This window comes from Pteropus vampyrus, unplaced genomic scaffold, assembly GCF_000151845.1.
Source record: "Pteropus vampyrus isolate Shadow unplaced genomic scaffold, Pvam_2.0 Scaffold535, whole genome shotgun sequence".
NCBI classification, from domain to species: Eukaryota; Metazoa; Chordata; class Mammalia; order Chiroptera; family Pteropodidae; genus Pteropus; species Pteropus vampyrus.
Window position 1 is genome coordinate 201,302 of NW_011889316.1, and position 19,811 is coordinate 221,112.

The window sequence follows — 19,811 nt, forward strand, 5'->3', positions numbered from 1 at the left end:
GCAAAAACTGGTTTTTAACCAAGCTTAGTAGGTTGCAGTACAATTTATCTTTATTAGAATAGTATATAGATGGTTTATCTCCTGAATGCTTATCATAACTAAAAATATTTTCTGAATTTTAACACATAAAATATATCAAATTCCAAAGTCACAACTTTCTCCTCAAAATTATCTATTGTTTTCTGGCATTTGGTGCTATAGCCAGAAATCTATAGCCAGAAATCTATAGCCAGAAATCTAAAGCCAGAATGTTCTTTTGTTTTCTGATAGCAACTTGTTACTTTCTTACTGAGTGCCCACAGGAGTCTTCATTCTCTCTCCTTGGTAGTTTAAAATTTTTTCCATGAGGTGCTTAGATAAGAGTCTCTTCCCTCCTTCTTTTTTTTTTTTTTTTTTTGCCTAGAATGCAGGTAACTCCTTTCACTCTACAAACACAGATTTTCGTTCTGTTCAGGAAAGATTTCATTTTTATAGTTCGATATTTTTTTCTCAACATAGCCTTTCTATCAGGAAAGCGAATATCAGTAATGTTAGCTAATGTTTGGTCTTCCATATCATCTTTCCCCATTATTTTTACCTGTTGTTTTATTTAAAGAACATTAGGAAGAAAATCTCGTTTGTCCTTCACATTATTGATTTTTTTAAAGTATCAGTTGATCTTTTCTGTTTCCGATGCGGATTTTAATCTGATGTTTTTAGCTTTTTTGAAATCTTTCTTTCTAATTTATCTTTTTTCATTTTATTCTATTGCCTTCTTCCCTCAGCCCACTCCTATTTTAAGATAAGTATTGCTGCATGCAAGCAATGCTGTTCTTTCAATTACAACAAAAAGAACCCTAAAAATGTGTTTCTTGCAGTAGACCACTTTCATTTTCAAATGTTCTGCAAACTATTTTCCTTGGTTCAGTCACATTTTAAAAATATGCCCCATTTCACTTTTTTCTCAATATTCATCCTTAAATGTGGTCTTTACTTCCCATACCCCAGGATCTGCCCTTGGTTATGCTAACTGTCCACTTGAGTTGTTTGTCAAATCCTGTTTTCGGATATCGAGATTGATGGTAAGAAGATGTGCAGATTTCCAAGTTCATTTCTAGTTCAGCACTTTTCTACTGAAGTGGCATTCTTTTCCTTCCTATTACCAAGTTTTCTGGCTCTCTGAACCTACATCATACATGAAAAATCACAATATTTACATGTTCCGCTCCTTTGTTACTTATCGTTTCTGCTCTCAGCTAAAGGGCGTTTATCTTAGAATGCGCTATACCTCTACCAGATCCTCTTTGCTTTGTGCTTACATTTCAGCCCTAGGACTTGGAGTCTTGGGGTGCACGAAGAGGAGATGGGCCTGGGAGAAAGAAGAGAAGGTGAGACAGAGAACCTTTCTGATTCCTTCCTTCTGATTCCTGAATTGAGATTTGGCCTTCTTCTGGGTCTTTATGAGTGTTTGTCTCAAAAGACAGGGGCTCACTGGGGGATTCTGATAGAAGCGAATCCATTAATGAATTCTTAAAAATTCAAACTTCCCAGCCATGGAATGGAGAAAAGAGTTCTGGATTAATTTTCCAGTTCTGAATCTACCGCTTATGGTCTTGCTGACCTTGGACGGGCCCTTTACTATCTCTGGGCTTCAATGTCTTTATTGGTAAAATGAGAGAATATGACTCTCCAACCTCAGAGTTACCTATATTCTATTGTTTTCTTAAGTCTCAAAGCAGAAAATAAATATGCCTCGATAAGGAAAGAAGAATAAAAAACAAATGACTATGTAAGTATTTTGCTATGGGTACTTTAGCCTAAAATTTATAAAAATCCTCTGACACCAAAATTAAAAAGAGAAAGTAAAAAAACTGAGCATGTACTTGTGACATAGGTTAGGAAGCCCTTTACATTTTAAGTTGCGATACCAATGTCAAAACAGCTGCAGTTTGAAAATTACTTGACTTTTATTAGAATAAATTGGCATGACCATCGGCCCTTTTAGGTTGATTATGTAATACGAGTTATTTATTGGGTAAAGACAAGGCAGAAAATTGTATGCTTACTCACAGAAAACCATCAAGCATTACCAAGAATGACTAAATTATACCACGTGACCAACTGATTAGTAAGAGTACATATAAGGTGTGACACAGTATGGGTTAAGAAAATATTTCCCAAACATTTGGTAATGGCAAGTGGACTTCTGTTGGCCTTAAGAAAGCAGTTTCGTCTAATGGACTGAGCACTGGATTTGGAGTCAGCAGATCTGGGATCAAACTTACGCTCTCCAGCTTATTAGCTCTGTGAGACTTTGGGAAATTACTTCTTTGAGACTTGGCTTCTCAATAAATAAAATGGGAATAATTAGACCGACTTTGCATAGCTGTTGTGAGAATTAAATGAGAATATGAGGCAGCTGGAGAAAGCACTTACCATAGCGTTAGTCAAATCTACACCTTCTAGAGTCTTATTTGAACAAATCAGTAACAATAACTACAATTAAATACAAAGTAATCAAACCATTTATACTGACCACAAAATTCTTAAGTGCCCATTCTTATCTCAGTTGGGGAGAGGGTCTATCTAATTGCTATTAGTGGTAATGGAAGCAATATGTACCTTCATATAATCCAGTAATTATTTTTTGGTCTTAATAAATATTTCCTGAAATTGTTAACTTCTATATGAGCTTCATTAGATAAAAAATAAAGCATATTAGTTGAGCATAAAAATCTGATTCTGATCAACAACTAATCATGGGGAACTAGTCTGGATTTTTTGGACTGTAAAGAACGAGAGGTATTCAAAATCATAATAATATGCAAACTTTGCCAGAAGGATGGGCAGCCTCCCCCAAAGGAGTTTTGGGAAATCCTGTGGTATCAGAATATGTAGATACAGAACACAGAGCTTCCAGAGATAAGTTAGTTATCATCACACATGGCCTGCTCTTCTCTCAGAAAGGGACCTCTTCTCTCAGAAAGGTGACTCTAGGTCACCACCAATCTCTCCCTCCACTCATGTTTTTGCCAAGTGGTTAACTTTATATAGGAAAGTACAATGAAGATTTTTACCTAACGACATTGCCTAAACAATGTCCTTTAATGCCCTTCCAATACAGGGCATTAAAAATTCACCCCAAAAGCAAAATCATTTAAAGATATATATAAATTCAAAACTTTTAATGCAGTCTTCTGTTAAGGGCTATTTGTTTACAGCTTCTTAATATGTATGAGCCTTAACTTAGACTAACTTGCAGCTTATGTGGAGAAAATGAGGTAACTCTTCTTGGAGGTGTTCATAATTTGCATTTATTGATGCCTAGAAGTAACTGGTTACTAATTCAAAACTGTTTAGCAAACTAGATTTCAACAAAAGCAACCAAGTGATGCATGTTCATAAGCATAACAAACATTGTTTACTTTATTTAAGTAGTAACAACGTGGTCAGTGTTAGCCTAAAAAGAAAAATAACCAACACTCTGCTGCCCAGAGGCAGCAAAATATTTTTAGAAGTTGTGAAACTTGAAAATTCCAGAAAACTGTTATTCTTAAGGAAAACGTTCCAGTCTAGTGAGAGGCACTAATTTAGGAGATTCATTATATGACCTTGAAGAACTGGGGATTTTGCTTCCTAGTTTTGCCCCTTCCGAACTACATGGCCTTGAGGAACTGCAGAAGTGTAACATTATTCGCTTTAGAGACGATCCACTCCAATGATCCCACTTTACAACTCAGGAAAGTGAGACCAAATTTGCCGAGTAGTGAAGCGGCTCCCAGTCTAGCAATCTCTCTACCACAGCAAGAGGCTTCAGCTGTTTCATGAGCGTTATTTTGTCCATATTCTCCCAATGACTGTGAGAATGGTAGCGTGAATGCTTTAAAAAACGCTGAATTAAAATCAGAATCAAAGTAACAGAATTCCAAATGTTATTTATCAGGGAAGATTAATCCAGCATATGACCTACATCATACATGAAAAATCACAATATTTACATGTTCCGCTCCTTTGTTACTTATCGTTTCTGCTCTCAGCTAAAGGGCGTTTATCTTAGAATGCGCTATACCTCTACCAGATCCTCTTTGCTTTGTGCTTACATTTCAGCCCTAGGACTTGGAGTCTTGGGGTGCACGAAGAGGAGATGGGCCTGGGAGAAAGAAGAGAAGGTGAGACAGAGAACCTTTCTGATTCCTTCCTTCTGATTCCTGAATTGAGATTTGGCCTTCTTCTGGGTCTTTATGAGTGTTTGTCTCAAAAGACAGGGGCTCACTGGGGGATTCTGATAGAAGCGAATCCATTAATGAATTCTTAAAAATTCAAACTTCCCAGCCATGGAATGGAGAAAAGAGTTCTGGATTAATTTTCCAGTTCTGAATCTACCGCTTATGGTCTTGCTGACCTTGGACGGGCCCTTTACTATCTCTGGGCTTCAATGTCTTTATTGGTAAAATGAGAGAATATGACTCTCCAACCTCAGAGTTACCTATATTCTATTGTTTTCTTAAGTCTCAAAGCAGAAAATAAATATGCCTCGATAAGGAAAGAAGAATAAAAAACAAATGACTATGTAAGTATTTTGCTATGGGTACTTTAGCCTAAAATTTATAAAAATCCTCTGACACCAAAATTAAAAAGAGAAAGTAAAAAAACTGAGCATGTACTTGTGACATAGGTTAGGAAGCCCTTTACATTTTAAGTTGCGATACCAATGTCAAAACAGCTGCAGTTTGAAAATTACTTGACTTTTATTAGAATAAATTGGCATGACCATCGGCCCTTTTAGGTTGATTATGTAATACGAGTTATTTATTGGGTAAAGACAAGGCAGAAAATTGTATGCTTACTCACAGAAAACCATCAAGCATTACCAAGAATGACTAAATTATACCACGTGACCAACTGATTAGTAAGAGTACATATAAGGTGTGACACAGTATGGGTTAAGAAAATATTTCCCAAACATTTGGTAATGGCAAGTGGACTTCTGTTGGCCTTAAGAAAGCAGTTTCGTCTAATGGACTGAGCACTGGATTTGGAGTCAGCAGATCTGGGATCAAACTTACGCTCTCCAGCTTATTAGCTCTGTGAGACTTTGGGAAATTACTTCTTTGAGACTTGGCTTCTCAATAAATAAAATGGGAATAATTAGACCGACTTTGCATAGCTGTTGTGAGAATTAAATGAGAATATGAGGCAGCTGGAGAAAGCACTTACCATAGCGTTAGTCAAATCTACACCTTCTAGAGTCTTATTTGAACAAATCAGTAACAATAACTACAATTAAATACAAAGTAATCAAACCATTTATACTGACCACAAAATTCTTAAGTGCCCATTCTCATCTCAGTTGGGGAGAGGGTCTATCTAATTGCTATTAGTGGTAATGGAAGCAATATGTACCTTCATATAATCCAGTAATTATTTTTTGGTCTTAATAAATATTTCCTGAAATTGTTAACTTCTATATGAGCTTCATTAGATAAAAAATAAAGCATATTAGTTGAGCATAAAAATCTGATTCTGATCAACAACTAATCATGGGGAACTAGTCTGGATTTTTTGGACTGTAAAGAACGAGAGGTATTCAAAATCATAATAATATGCAAACTTTGCCAGAAGGATGGGCAGCCTCCCCCAAAGGAGTTTTGGGAAATCCTGTGGTATCAGAATATGTAGATACAGAACACAGAGCTTCCAGAGATAAGTTAGTTATCATCACACATGGCCTGCTCTTCTCTCAGAAAGGGACCTCTTCTCTCAGAAAGGTGACTCTAGGTCACCACCAATCTCTCCCTCCACTCATGTTTTTGCCAAGTGGTTAACTTTATATAGGAAAGTACAATGAAGATTTTTACCTAACGACATTGCCTAAACAATGTCCTTTAATGCCCTTCCAATACAGGGCATTAAAAATTCACCCCAAAAGCAAAATCATTTAAAGATATATATAAATTCAAAACTTTTAATGCAGTCTTCTGTTAAGGGCTATTTGTTTACAGCTACTTAATATGTATGAGCCTTAACTTAGACTAACTTGCAGCTTATGTGGAGAAAATGAGGTAACTCTTCTTGGAGGTGTTCATAATTTGCATTTATTGATGCCTACAAGTAACTGGTTACTAATTCAAAACTGTTTAGCAAACTAGATTTCGACAAAAGCAACCAAGTGATGCATGTTCATAAGCATAACAAACATTGTTTACTTTATTTAAGTAGTAACAACGTGGTCAGTGTTAGCCTAAAAAGAAAAATAACCAACACTCTGCTGCCCAGAGGCAGCAAAATATTTTTAGAAGTTGTGAAACTTGAAAATTCCAGAAAACTGTTATTCTTAAGGAAAACGTTCCAGTCTAGTGAGAGGCACTAATTTAGGAGATTCATTATATGACCTTGAAGAACTGGGGATTTTGCTTCCTAGTTTTGTCCCTTCCGAACTACATGGCCTTGAGGAACTGCAGAAGTGTAACATTATTCGCTTTAGAGACGATCCACTCCAATGATCCCACTTTACAACTCAGGAAAGTGAGACCAAATTTGCCGAGTAGTGAAGCGGCTCCCAGTCTAGCAATCTCTCTACCACAGCAAGAGGCTTCAGCTGTTTCATGAGCGTTATTTTGTCCATATTCTCCCAATGACTGTGAGAACGGTAGCGTGCTGAATGCTTTAAAAAATGCTGAATTAAAATCAGAATCAAAGTAACAGAATTCCAAATGTTATTTATCAGGGAAGATTAATCCAGCATATGTCTAATCCAAGGAAAACCGGGAAATGCGACGTGGCCAAGGGGGCCATCTCTTTCACGACTTTGGTTAGGTTCTTCCATGCTATTCCCCTTTACAAACATACTAAACAATAGAGAACCTTTCTCATAAAGCTTCTAAAGGTTTCCCCATTCTTCACTTGTTTTTGCTTATATCTGAGGTATCAGGGCTTGGCTGTGTTAGAGGTAGAATTTATGGGCATAAGTGTGACCAGATTATCAGTTTTGGTTTCCTCTTCAAGTTTTACAGTTCAAAGGAGAGAGAATCTCCATAATGGAAGAAATAAGTGGTGTAATGCAGATCAGTTGAATGATATTAGTTATTCCTATTGCCAAAAGTTGTAAATAAAATAGCTAACATTTATTGCATACTTATCATGTGCCTGTCCTAAACCCTTTTTATTTCATTGAACCATACCCTCAAGCTGACACCCTAACATCTCTACCAGAATACACTTCTAAGGGGAGACCTGCTAGATTCGGGGAGGAGGTACCACGCAAGCAGGGCTCACTTTAGAGCAGATGCAGAAGGTGCTACGGGCAAGAGCTCGCCCAAAGGACCCCGGAGGTCCTGTCACAACACCTATACACCACCATTCCTGACACAAAGCCAGAAGCAACATATGCCCGGGTAAACTTGTAAATTCCTGGTATTCATTCTGACTTTTGAGTTAAAAAAACAAAAACAAAAACAAAAACAAAACCTCAAGGTAAGGGAGAAAACATTCTTAATTTCCTCCTTTCCTTCCCTTGAGATTCTCCCTCCCCCTGGCTTAGGCCAAGAATAGGAAAACGTGGAGTCACCAGGAGGTATGGTTTAAAGCTGGCAGGAAGGACAACTACCTTAGCTGTAAGTCAACTAGAACTAGCGACCCTGCCCACTTCAGCTCCTCTGAGGATGGACAAAGCTGTATAGATGGATAGGTGCCATGCCATTTTAGCAGGTTTACTAGGTGTTACCACATGTAAAGTGTGTGTATCCAAATATAGACATCTACATACAAATACATAACAGACTAAGTGCCCAGTACAATGGGTGGCACAGAATCACACTTGATAAATGTATTTTCTTTCTCACTCCTATTCCCCAAGGAGGCATGTAATAAATAGCAGTTAGGATGCTGAGATACAATTCTTTCATTCCATCAGGTGTCACTGAAGATTCTACCTCCTGATTTTTTATTATAATCATTCACTTCAAAATTCTGAAGTTTTACATTACATCAAATAGGTAATAAGCAACAAATTTGAAGCGGAGATGGTTATTCGGCTGATGGAAAGCCACTATCAACAGAAAGATTATAACCTCTGGATCAGTTATCGCTACTTCTGGAAAGGTTAAATCTGAAAAAATCCCACTGATTCCTAATGGCAATTTCTTCTTGAATCTATTTAAAATCAAAGTGGAGATTTTATTTAATGAGGCTGCAGGCTCTGCACAATAGTTCACATAGGTTCTATTTCTGTTTAAGTGCAGAACTGACCAAAATAAAAAAAAGACTATCTGCTTTCCACAAACAAAATATCCTTTGGGTGTTTAGCAAACTAAAGGAAACTGTACCTAATGTTTTGTGGTTTTTTTTAAATTCAAAACCCTAAAATCATTATAGGAAACCATAATAGAATAGTATGCAATATCAAGTCAGGACATCGATTTTTAATTATTACCTGTTATTTACATACAAATAGAGACACAACAAAATTAATCTCTATTCAGGAAAGATCAACTAGTGAACAAAATTCCAAATGTGCAGTAACTAAAAAAGGAACATTAACCCTTAAGGCAGCATTGGTTGAGTCTTCTCTGGTATTACATATTTCAGGAAGTATTACATATTTCAATGACTAGTGAATGGTTTTTAAAACCAATTAAAATAAATACGAAAATAATGTTTTGAAAAAGAAAAAAGAACTGATTTCGGGACTCCTGCAATTCCAATTTATACTGGAATTTTAATTTTGAATTTGAAAGCACACGCAAGGAACACAATGGTATAAAGTTACAGCAGTCTTTTCTCAAATACAAAATAAAGATCCCTAGAAATTATTATTATTAATTAGCACTCTTTGGGCTCCTTTTTCACTTCTCATTCATAGTAGTTATTAGAAAAGTCTGCTGATGTTTCAATAGCATGTGATCAGGTTGAGTTTTACCTGAGTGAAATGGTTTCAAATTGCATTAATAACTTATCGCCATGAGTTTGACAACTACGTCCTTAATGCTGGGTTCGCTTACCTGGTAGGCTGCCTACATCATCGTGTCCCAAACATTGGCGCCAACCTAAAATGATGACATCTACTACGGCTGAAAAAGTCATACTTTGACAAAAAAAGTTCAAAGCTCTTTAATAAACACATTTTTAGATTTGTTTCCTTTGTGGCTTGTTTTGTTGGGTTTTCTTGGCTCAGCCCGAAAATTACCTATAGGTTTTTTACAGATCCAGTGCCATATGTTGACAGAACAGCTGTAGGACACAAAGAACAAAACAAAGCAAAACAAAACTCTAAAAAATGTTCAAATGAAAAAAGCTTTTGTATGGTGCTGATAAATAAAACGTAGGCACTTCTGCTTCAGGAGCTTTTCACATTTTGAACACAGGTCGCTTTTCCAAGCCACTTACTTTTACTACTAGAGACTCCCTCGTGGTACAAACCATCTAGTTCACTGGAAACCTTGTTCTCACAGACACCTTTTGACACATTAACCTTTTTTCATAAAATTGTCTCCACCGACGCAGAGACCAAGTTCCTCCCAGTGCTGAAAGCCTGACTGAATGCACGATCTTCCACCAAGCAAGGCTGCTTGCCCTGCAGAACCAAGTTACTTATCAACACGATAAAAGAAGAGTGTCAAGTGCAATTTTTCTCCTGGAAACAGTGAACGTGTCTGCCTCTCCCTTTCTAGTTCTTACGGTGTAATTCAACAAAATGTATATAGTCTTCAGAACATTCTAAAGCTACTAGGCTACTGAGATTTTAAAAAATGACTAATTAAACAGGTTTTTTTTTTTCTTTTCCTTTTTTTTTTTGAGAAAATCTGTGCTAAAAAGGCACTAGATAAAATGAACTTTCTTGCTCCTGTGTATGTAGCAATTATACAGTGTATTAGATTCTATAATTTAACAAAGGTGACATATATTTGGATAAAACATCCTAATTATTCAGACTCATCTACTTTCAGTTAGAAAATCCAAAGTCAAAGAAATAGCAGGTCGCACTGACACAGACCAGCCTGGCCATGAAGTCACAGTTGTCCCCTGCCACCTCAGAGCTCTGGCCTCGGGTGCCTGAGGAAGCTCTCACCTATCAGGGGAGCAGGACAGTGGCCTGGACCCAGAGAAGACTCACTGGCAGCAGCTGTGGGAGCCGAGCCTCCTAGAGACCTGAGTAAATGAGACGAAGGTGAAGTTCTCACAGTTTTCCAGCTTGACCTTCTTGGCTAAGTTTGGGACAATTCCCCGAAGCGACCGCAGTCCCATCCTCTGCTCCTCATACCACACGCTGCCTATGTCTATGGCCTCCTTCCTGGCAGTAAGGTAGAACGGGGACTTGGCCTCCATTTGGGTGGGTGGCCGGTGGATGTACATGTACTTGTAGAGGAGGCAGTAGGGGCACTGTTTGTGTCCCCTGGAATGCTCATGGTAGATTTTCCCATGACATATCCTAGTGGAACCACTCCGACTCTCCCTCTTGACACTGTCTGTCCGGGCAAAATAGGGCTGGTTTTGTGGGTCTTTGAGCAGCTCGATGTCACCATACATCAGATCTGCGTGCTCCTGCAGTGTCCGCATATTCAGGTATTGGCTATTGTATTTGACCACAGTGGACAGGAGGGTAACAGGGCTGTCATCCCCTAGACACCCTGCCTGCCACATCTCCTCCTCATCAGAAAGGGAGAAGTAGATGATATTGCGAGAACGGGCACCTGACATCCCTGCCTTACTCAGCACCCACAGCTTCTCCTTGAGTTTCTTGGTGGAAGAACTGAAGGTGCTGCTGGTGATGGAGAAGCCCACACCTGCATTCTTCAGGATGCGGTCCAGGCCTCGGCGAATGGCATGGAGCGAGGTGGCCAGGAAGTCTGAGCCGTCACTCTTCTTAACGGTGACATAAAAGTTCTCGAGGAGCTCGTTCAACTTCACTGCAGGGATCTCAAATGAGACAAACACTCAGGTTACACATCTGAGGACACGCAAATAGCCAGACCCCTCCTTCCTTCTCCTAATCCTCACCAGGGGCGGTATTGTAGACAAGACATTTTGTGGCCTCTAGAGGGTTGACTCCTTAGCATGATATAGTGGAAAGAACAGTGAACTTCAAGCTGGAAGATCTAGGTTCCATACTTGGCTCCACTTAATCTCTTTAAACCTCAGTGTTCCAAGCTGCAAAATGGGACATAATAATCAATACCTTCTCAAAGGATTATTGTAATAAATAAGGTAGTGGACGTGAAAGGGTTTGTAAATAGTAATGAACACACACATATACATATATATACACACACACATTTATAATAATAATAGTTATAATAGTAATTATTATTGGCCTTTATAACGTTCACTACTCCTCTCTGGAAAGCCCTTTCTTCTCTTTTCTAGCAAATCATTTCGCTCTCTCCCCTTCCATAAGATTCAACCATCCTCTCTGAAGAATTCCTGAACTAAACTTATCAAACTCGAAATCACTCCAACCTTAATTTCCTTGATATCTACACATACTGTGTATACTGCTGGCACTAAATATAGAGCTGTAAGGAAAGATGACTGATTTGTCCACTTTTCATAGCAAGTTAATGATCCTCGAATTTTTGCTTGAATTTGTATCTCTGGCTTAATGATCCATAGGGCTTGGATATTAATATTTGTTCAAAAGATACAAAAAACTAAATGACTAGACTAACAATTAGAGAGAGCTCCCTATTTAGGTATAGTAGAAGGAGAAGGAAGCTTGGCTGGTAGGAAAGCTTTATATTTCAAGAGGGAGCTAGCTGTAAAGAGAAAACCAGATCTTGCTCATAGTAAATTCAGGCAGAATATATATTCTAGGACCAAAAAAAAAAAAATGATTCAGTAAAAATTGTTTTAAAAGTAGAAACTGTAAGGTAACATTGTCTTTTCTTCTAATAGTCCTTGGGTCAAAGAGAAAACACAAACAAAATTATACAGATTTAAAATGAACCAAACTGAAAACATTACATATCGAAATGTACGAGATGTTGCATTTAATAGTCCAATAACATCATAGTCTTGAATGATTGTGTAAGAACACTTTATTGAAAATAAGCAAGCATTATTTAATTCAAAAAGCTAGACATAAGCCAAACTCAAAAATAGTAGAGTGAATCAATAAAAATGAAACACAAATTAATGAACTAGAAAAGATATAAATTGGGATAAATAAAACATGAAAATACATAATCTTTGAAAAGACCCGTGAAGTTGACAAACTTGTAGCAGGTCTGACAGAGAGAAAGAAAGAAAAAAGAAGAAAGGAAATACACTTAAATAATATTAGGAATGAGAAAGTATAACTACGGAAAATGAATAAAGAATATGAAAAAATATGCATATTCATTTCAAAATCTAGATAACCTGAACAATTTTCTAGCAAAATATAAATTGCCAAAATTGGTTCAATAAGAGGAAAAGATCTGAGGAGCCCCAAGCAAGAGCGAAATGACTGTCAAAGATGTATGTCACTCTTAACGAGACCACGTGTGGAGTCCTTCCACCTTTTCTTTTGTATTTAAACAGTTTTGGAACATAGGAAGAAGAAATGGGCTTACTTTTTTTCTAACCCAAATCTGACGAGTATTATACCAAAAGATAAAGTATGTGAATATAAATGTAAACTTCCTTAAGTAAAATAGAGGCAATTTCCATCTTGCACAGACATAAAATGTGTGTACATCAGAACCGCACGAAGCAAGGACATGGCTCTGTTATGCGCAAGCAGCGATCAGCATGGCACCGTGCAAAGTAAGGACTGCCTCTACGATCACATCACACTCAGGATGGCAGGAAAGCAATACACCCAGAGGATTACTGCAGAGTGTAAGGATGATTCGATCTTAAAAAATATTTTAATATAATTGACGTATTCACATATCAAGTGGAAATAATATGAATTTGATAAATACTAAAAATTCTTTGAAAAAATGCGATATCCATTTCAAATTTTTAAAAATTCAAATTAAATTTAGATTTAAAAAATAATCCTTTTACTATCATGAAGAGTATTTTATAGACAAAAACTATAAAAAATTACACCCAAAATGAAAACATGAGGATCTTTCTTATAAAGCCAGATAGAATGAACATGCTGAATATCATTGCTATTATATAACACTGTTCTAGCCAACCAGATAACAAAAAGAAATTACACACACACACACACACACACACACACACACACACACACACACACACGTACGTATATAGGAAAGAAAAAAGACAAAATATAATTGTTTTCTGCTAATCTGATTGTTGGTCTAGGAAAATCCAAGAGATTCAGCAGAAATGCCATCAGGAAGAGTAGGGTAGCTATACAAAAAATACAAAAAGCAATAGCTTTCTTACATACCAGTAAAAATCCATTAAAATAACTTCCCAATAATCATGAGACCCAAACTCAGCTGGTTTCAAATTTTTATGTTGTCACTTCCAACTCTCTACCTGCAGTTGTTAACTTCTCTTTGTATCACTTAGGACTTGTTTGGTTGCCAGAGATAGACCAAACTTGAATAAACCTAGGCAAAAGGGACATCAGAATCAGTGTACTCCATGCCATCAGGCCTCTCTCTCTCATCTCTGCTTCTCCGTGCGGAGCACCTTTCTTCATACAGCTCAAAACAGCCACCAAGCATCCCCCACCCCACCAAGGTTTACATCTGATGGTTTCAGATATTGGCAAGAGACCAACTCTCATTATCACCAGAAACAAATTAAAAGAAAAGATTCTGATTGGCCCACTCCTGATCCAAACAACTGACCCAAACATGGGCCATTGTGTTAACATGATGGCTTCTACAACAACCATGAGGATTGCAGGAGAGGGATGGTTCCTAAATAAGAGGTTCTGAGCAGGAAACCTTACTTATTACCTTAATACTTAAAAACAAAACAAAAAACAAACCTCTGATAAGTTTCCTGTTGCCCTTAGGATAAAGGCGCCTGACCTGTTTGTAAAACTTCGCAATCTGGCTCCACTCTGTGGTAGATTGTTTCCAAAAACAGCCACAATTCCTCCCCTTTGTATTTCCACACTCCTTTGCAATGTGACTTTGCAGCTCCTCCCACCTAGAGGTAGAATCTATTTTCCACCCTTGGCATCTGGGCTGGCCATGAGTTATTCAAACCAATAAAACGTGGCATAAGTGACAGTGTGAATTCCAAGCCTATACCTCAAGAAAGTCTGCTTTCATCTGCTTTAGACTTATAAGTTCTGCTTTCACTGTCGTAGGATGTAATGTTGCCATGTGAGGAAGCCCCATTAGACCATGGGAACATGAAACAGAGACAAGCTGTCTCTCATCTAATATCCGGATGACTGCACCCGCGAGTACACTAAATGAGACCAGAAGAACCACCCAGCTGAGCACAATCCATAGAAGCAAGAGCAAATAAAATGAATGTTGCTTTGGGCCACTAAGTTTCGGGATGGTTTGTAATGCAGCGATAGATAATTGGTACAAACTCTATTTCTCTAGCCTGATCATCTGTTCTTTTTATATTCTATTTCCAGCCTCACTGAACTTTGTGTCATTCACAGAAACCATAAGGCTCTTTCATGCTTCTAAATCTTTGTACGTGCTGCTTCCTCTGCCTAGAATGCTTTTTCTTCTAATATCTATTTGGAAAATCTCTATTCATTATTTCAGATCTAGCTCAAATTCTGCTGTCTATATAAAGGCTTCTCCAGCTTCCCTAAGCAAAGTTACTCTCTCACCTGGGATCCTATTTTACCTATTTATATGTCTGTCTCTCAAAGTGGACTAAAAGCTCCTTGAAGGCAAGAACTACATCTTATACATGACTGGGTCTTCGTCACATACCAGAAGGCCTGAACTATATCACTGACACCCAATGAACTGATCAGCATGGGTTAAATCAATGAATTCAACTTGCAGTCAAAAGAACCAAGCTGACTTATGATGCAGAACATTTTTCTGATTTACAAAGGCTACCACAAATTTCAACATGAAACCACAGTTAAAGCAATGGCTGGAGAAATGTCAAGTCACAAAGTTTATATTGCTGGCACATAAGAAACTGTTCATTATGGCCCATGTTGGCTGCCTCCTTAGTTTTCTCAGACTGAGTTTTGGTTGGAGATTACTCTTCCAGGTCACCAAGGTCTTCAATTTGTTATAAAGACATTGCAAGAAACTATATTCCTTCCTTAGGTACTCTGAATAGATATTACATCTCAAAATTCACTATGGGTTAGACACTTGGCTTCCCTAACATAAAAATGACCAAAGAGGTAGAAAGAGCTTGGTCATGGGGCAGATGAGTCTAGGTGGGAAAGAACAAAATAAGAAAAAATTGACTTATTAGGCAAATTCCAGAATCTGGAACTACACAGTAATCCTTGAAACTTGAAAACGTTATAAAACAAGTAAAACCAAGAGTTACTTTTGGGGAATGCCTCAAACTTCCCTTTGTGATAATCTTGTCCAGAGGGTTGAAGAAAGTAGAGAAAACGCTTATGAACTATAAGTATTCTAATCGGAAAACAAAAACGAATCTTGAAGAAACCACTAAAATAAAAATGACAATAAAAATGACTTCATTTTTGCAGTTACCAAATTTTACTTCATTCAGAAAGATAGGTACTGAACTTCAAGATGCTCTATTTTCTGTGTGAATCTAATGAACATAGAAGTCAATGACAGCTACCTTGAGGGAGATGAATCAGTGAGGATTAAGTCACGTTTGTAAAGAAAAAATACTGAGCTGAATATACACAGTAGGTCATAGAGTAATTGTAGAGTGAGAATGGCAGTGTATACTCTGTTTATTTAGATGACATTTTAAAGTCTAATTTAACTCCTGGTTTTCTTCCTTAAACAAACAACTAAATTTGAGGCTCACCTGCTACCAAACCATGATGAAGAGCTGTTACCTACCTTGTATGCTGCCAGCTACATCCATCTTTAAAGATACATCTAGACTAAAAATATCTTGCATTGAGACCAAGAAATTAAGATGAAAGAGTATGGGCCTTGACACCACGATTCCTTCTTTTAACTAAATATTCACTCATTCTCTAAAATATTGGCCTCTTTTTAAAAGAATTTATTATTAAAAATATTTGAGTGGCCCATATGACTGGATTACAGAGGATCAAAATATATCTTCTTCTTCTCCCATTATTCCTCTAGATCAGCGGTCCCCAACCTTTTTAGTACCACAGACCGGTGCTCCTATGCGAATCTAATGCCTGATGATTTGCAGATACAGATGAAGCTTCAGTGGCTGCAGATACAGATGAAGCTTCACTGGCTCGCCACTCACCTCCTGCTGTGCAGCCCGGTTCCTAAGAGGCCGAGGACCAGTACTGGTCCATGGCCTGCGGGTTGGGGACCCCTGTTCTAGATAACACAGGGGAAACTAAGAAATACTAGTACCTAAGAAATATTAGCACTCCACTGGACAGTTGAGACATTTTCATCCCCTGGGATGTATAAGTTATTTAAGCCATGGGGGTTGTGGAGAAATGAGCCTTTTTTCATGGATTCCTACACAGAAATGTAAAGGTTTCCAGTAACAGACAGCTGTCTTCACAATGACTTCACCAAGTTTGGAAAATAAGATCCCCTGGCCTAGACACGGTTAAGGTTAGTGAGGATGAAGAAGCAGTGTTGGGGACCTGTGAGAATAGGTGAATTTTAAAATTATTATTGATGAAGGTGAAATAGTTACATTTTATTGATTTGTGTGTTTTTTTTTATATATATCATAAAATTTACCATCTTAACTATTTATAAATGTACAATTCAGTGGCATTAACTACATTCATAATGTTGTGCAATCTTCATCAGTATTCATGTCCAGAACTTCTTCATTATTCCAAACAGAAAATGTACTCATTAAACAACTCCACATTTCTTCCTCCCTCCAGCCCTTGGTAACCTCTATTCTATTTTCTGTCTCTATGAACTTGCCTATTCTAGGTACCTTACACAAATGAAATCATACGTTTGTCCTTTGGTGTCTGACTTATTTCACTTAGCATAACATTTTTGAGGTTCATCCATGCTGTAAGCATGTATCAATACTTCATTTCTTTTCATTGCCGAACTAATATTCCATTGTATGGATAGGCCAAAATGTGTTTATCCATCTGTCTGTTGATGGACCTTTGGGTTGTTTCTATATTTTAGCTATTGTAAATAATGCTATCGTGAGTATTTGTGTACAAGTTTTTGTATAGATGTACATTTTTAATTTTCTTGGGTATATGCCTAGGAGTAAAATTGCTGGGTGATAGAGTAACTCTATGTTTAACTCTTGGGGAACTGACAGACTGTTTCCAAAGCAACTGCATCATTTCACATTCCTACCAGAAGTGTATGACAGGTCCAATTTCTCTACATCCTCATCAACACTTCCTACTGGATGTGAAGTGGAATCTCATGTGGTTTTAATTTGCATATCCCTGGTGTCTAATAAAGCTATGCACCTTTTAATGTGTTTATTGACCATTTGTTTATCTTCTTTATAATAACAGTTCAATGTCCTTGTCTGCTAATTCTAAAATTCATGTCAGTTCTGGGTTGGTTTTGATTGATTCATCCTTTTCTCACTTCTTTGCATGTCTGATAATTTTTGTTTAGTTACCAGACATTGTGAATTTTATTTCTTGGGTTCTGGATAATTTTATATTTGTATAAATATTCTTAAGCTTTGTTCTGGGACACAGTTAAATTACTTGAAAATCATTTCATCCTGTTAGGTCTTGCTTTTTTCCACTTACTTTTAAAAAATGAGATATAATTGACATGTGTTTTATATTAGTTTCAGTTATATAAGATAATGATTTGATATTTGTATATATTACAAAATGATCGCCATGGGTCTAGTTAACATCCATCATCACATATACTTAAAAATTTTTTTTCTTGTCATGAGAATTAAGATTTACTCTCTAAGCAACTCTCAAATATGTAATCCAGTATTATTAACCATAGTCACTAAGTCGCCACAGTCACATTACATCCTCAGTCCTTTTGACTATCTTCACACATTTTGTACCACTCCCCTCCCCGCTCTAGCAGCTACCAATTTGTTTTCTGTATCTACAAGTTTGGTTTTTTTAAAAAAAAGATTTCCCAGATAAGTGAGATCATATGGTATTTGTCTTTCTCTGTCTGACTTATTTTACTTAGCATAATGCCTTCAAGGTCCATCCATGTAGTTGCAAATGGCAAGATTTCGTTCTTTTTTATGGCTGAATAATATTCCATTGTTTATAGACACCACAATTTCTTTATCCATTCATCCATCTATGGACACTTACGTTGCTTCCATGTCTTGGCTATTGTAAGGAATGCTGCAATGAACATGAAGGTGCATATATCTTCTCAAGTTAGCATTTCCATTTCCTTCAGATAAATGTCCAGAAGTAGAATTGCTGGGTTGTATGGTAGTTCTAGTTTTAATTTTTTGAGCAACCTCCATACTGTTTTCCATAGAGGCTGTACCAGTTTACACAGCACAAGGGTTCTGTTTTCTCCACATCCTCGCTTACACTTGGTGTTTCTCATCTTTTTGATAATAGCCATTCTAACAGGTGTGAGGTGACACCTCATTGTGGTTTTAAATGGCATTTCCCTGACGACTAGTGATATTTACCACCTGTTCACGTACCCGAGTCTTGCTTTTAAGATTTGTTTGTGTGGCATTAAAGCAGAGCTCAGTCTAGAGTTAATTATTCTCCACATCTGATGCAAGACCTTTCTGAATACTCTACCCCATGAATCTTGAGGTTTTTCAAATCTGGCTGGTGGGAACAGGTGCTATTTCCAGTTCTGTGCGAGCTCCAGGTACCATTGCCTCTGAACCTTTCAGGTGGGTTTTTGCCAGCCTCAAGTAGTTTCCTCACGTGCATATGTTGATCAGCACTCACCTAAATATTTGAGGGGAACCATCTTCATTTCTCTTAGGTTCTCTTTTTGTAGCTCTCTACTTTCAAATACTCTGTCATGACAATTTTTAACTACTTCGGTCTCTTGACTCAGCAAGCCCACTGGGCCCTGCCTGAGTTCTCCCTGAGCACCTACATTTTGGATGTTTCCCTTCAAAGATCACTAGCATATGACTCTGTGAGAAGCCAGGGTATGCTACTGACCTAGTACTCCTTCAGGCCCCTTACAGAGTCCTCCCCTAAATCAAGGATTCTCCAGTTCATCTACCTGTCTCTTCTCTTCCTTAATAATGTTGTCAAAAATATGCCTCCCAGGGAGATAGATGGAGTAAAAGGGGTCAAATATGTGCTGACAGAAAGCAATCCAACTATGGGCAGTGAACATATAATGTAATATATATGACTTACTGTTGAATTGTACACTTGAAACTTACTGGATTTTGTTAACTAATGTCAACATAAAAAAAAATAAAAAAAAAGCCTTTCAGTAGAGCCTTGCCTTTCATATGTGCTTACTGCTTGCTGCTCCAGTTTCAGCTGTCCTTTTTGGGGGGCCCTGTGAATGGTTACCCCTCTTTCTGCAAGAACAGCAGAAGGGCCCTCCCCATATAGTATCTAGTACACCATGCTGCCAGAAGTAGTAAACCACATTTCCTATTTCATTTCTTGTTAATGCCCTAAAGGTTACCACTTAAACTTGGAGATGCCACCTGCCCTGGGCTTCAATTACAACCTCCATTCACAAGACCTTTAAACCTATACTTCAGGTTTAACATTTTCTCATGTCTTAAATTCCACATTCCCAACTGCTCTTTGGACATGTCCATCTGGATAGCCATCTGATGTAGATTCAATACATCCAGACCAAAATACAACATCTTTCTTTTCTGTCTCTATGTGTCCACGAATTTTTCCTTCC

General features: G+C 37.5%; 1 protein-coding gene and 1 long non-coding RNA gene across 11 annotated transcripts in view; both read right to left on the reverse strand.

Annotated features, from left to right (window-relative positions):
- The window catches only part of KIAA1958 (KIAA1958 ortholog), a 266,726-nt gene that overhangs the window by 143,656 nt on the left and 103,259 nt on the right, over nt 1–19,811 (reverse strand). Inside the window, exons 4-5 of one of the 10 annotated variants that reach the window (XR_002777864.1) lie at nt 10,975–11,124; nt 10,798–10,893 (exon numbers count right to left, since the gene is read on the reverse strand). The exons of 8 other annotated variants lie outside the window; for them this stretch is intronic. Coding sequence is in view for 1 of the 2 variants with exons in the window: in XM_011383654.2 (XP_011381956.1) it covers nt 10,087–10,893 (807 nt within the window). In the remaining variant the exon portion in view is untranslated. Of the gene's footprint in view, nt 1–8,379; nt 10,894–10,974; nt 11,125–19,811 lie in introns of those variants that run through there. One more of the 10 variants, XM_011383654.2, reaches the window with a different exon arrangement.
- On the reverse strand, nt 336–5,965 carry LOC111733168. The gene is made up of 2 exons (XR_002777865.1): nt 3,946–5,965; nt 336–1,164 (listed from the first exon to the last, which is right to left on the reverse strand). It is a non-coding gene; the product is annotated as an uncharacterized LOC111733168 (long non-coding RNA).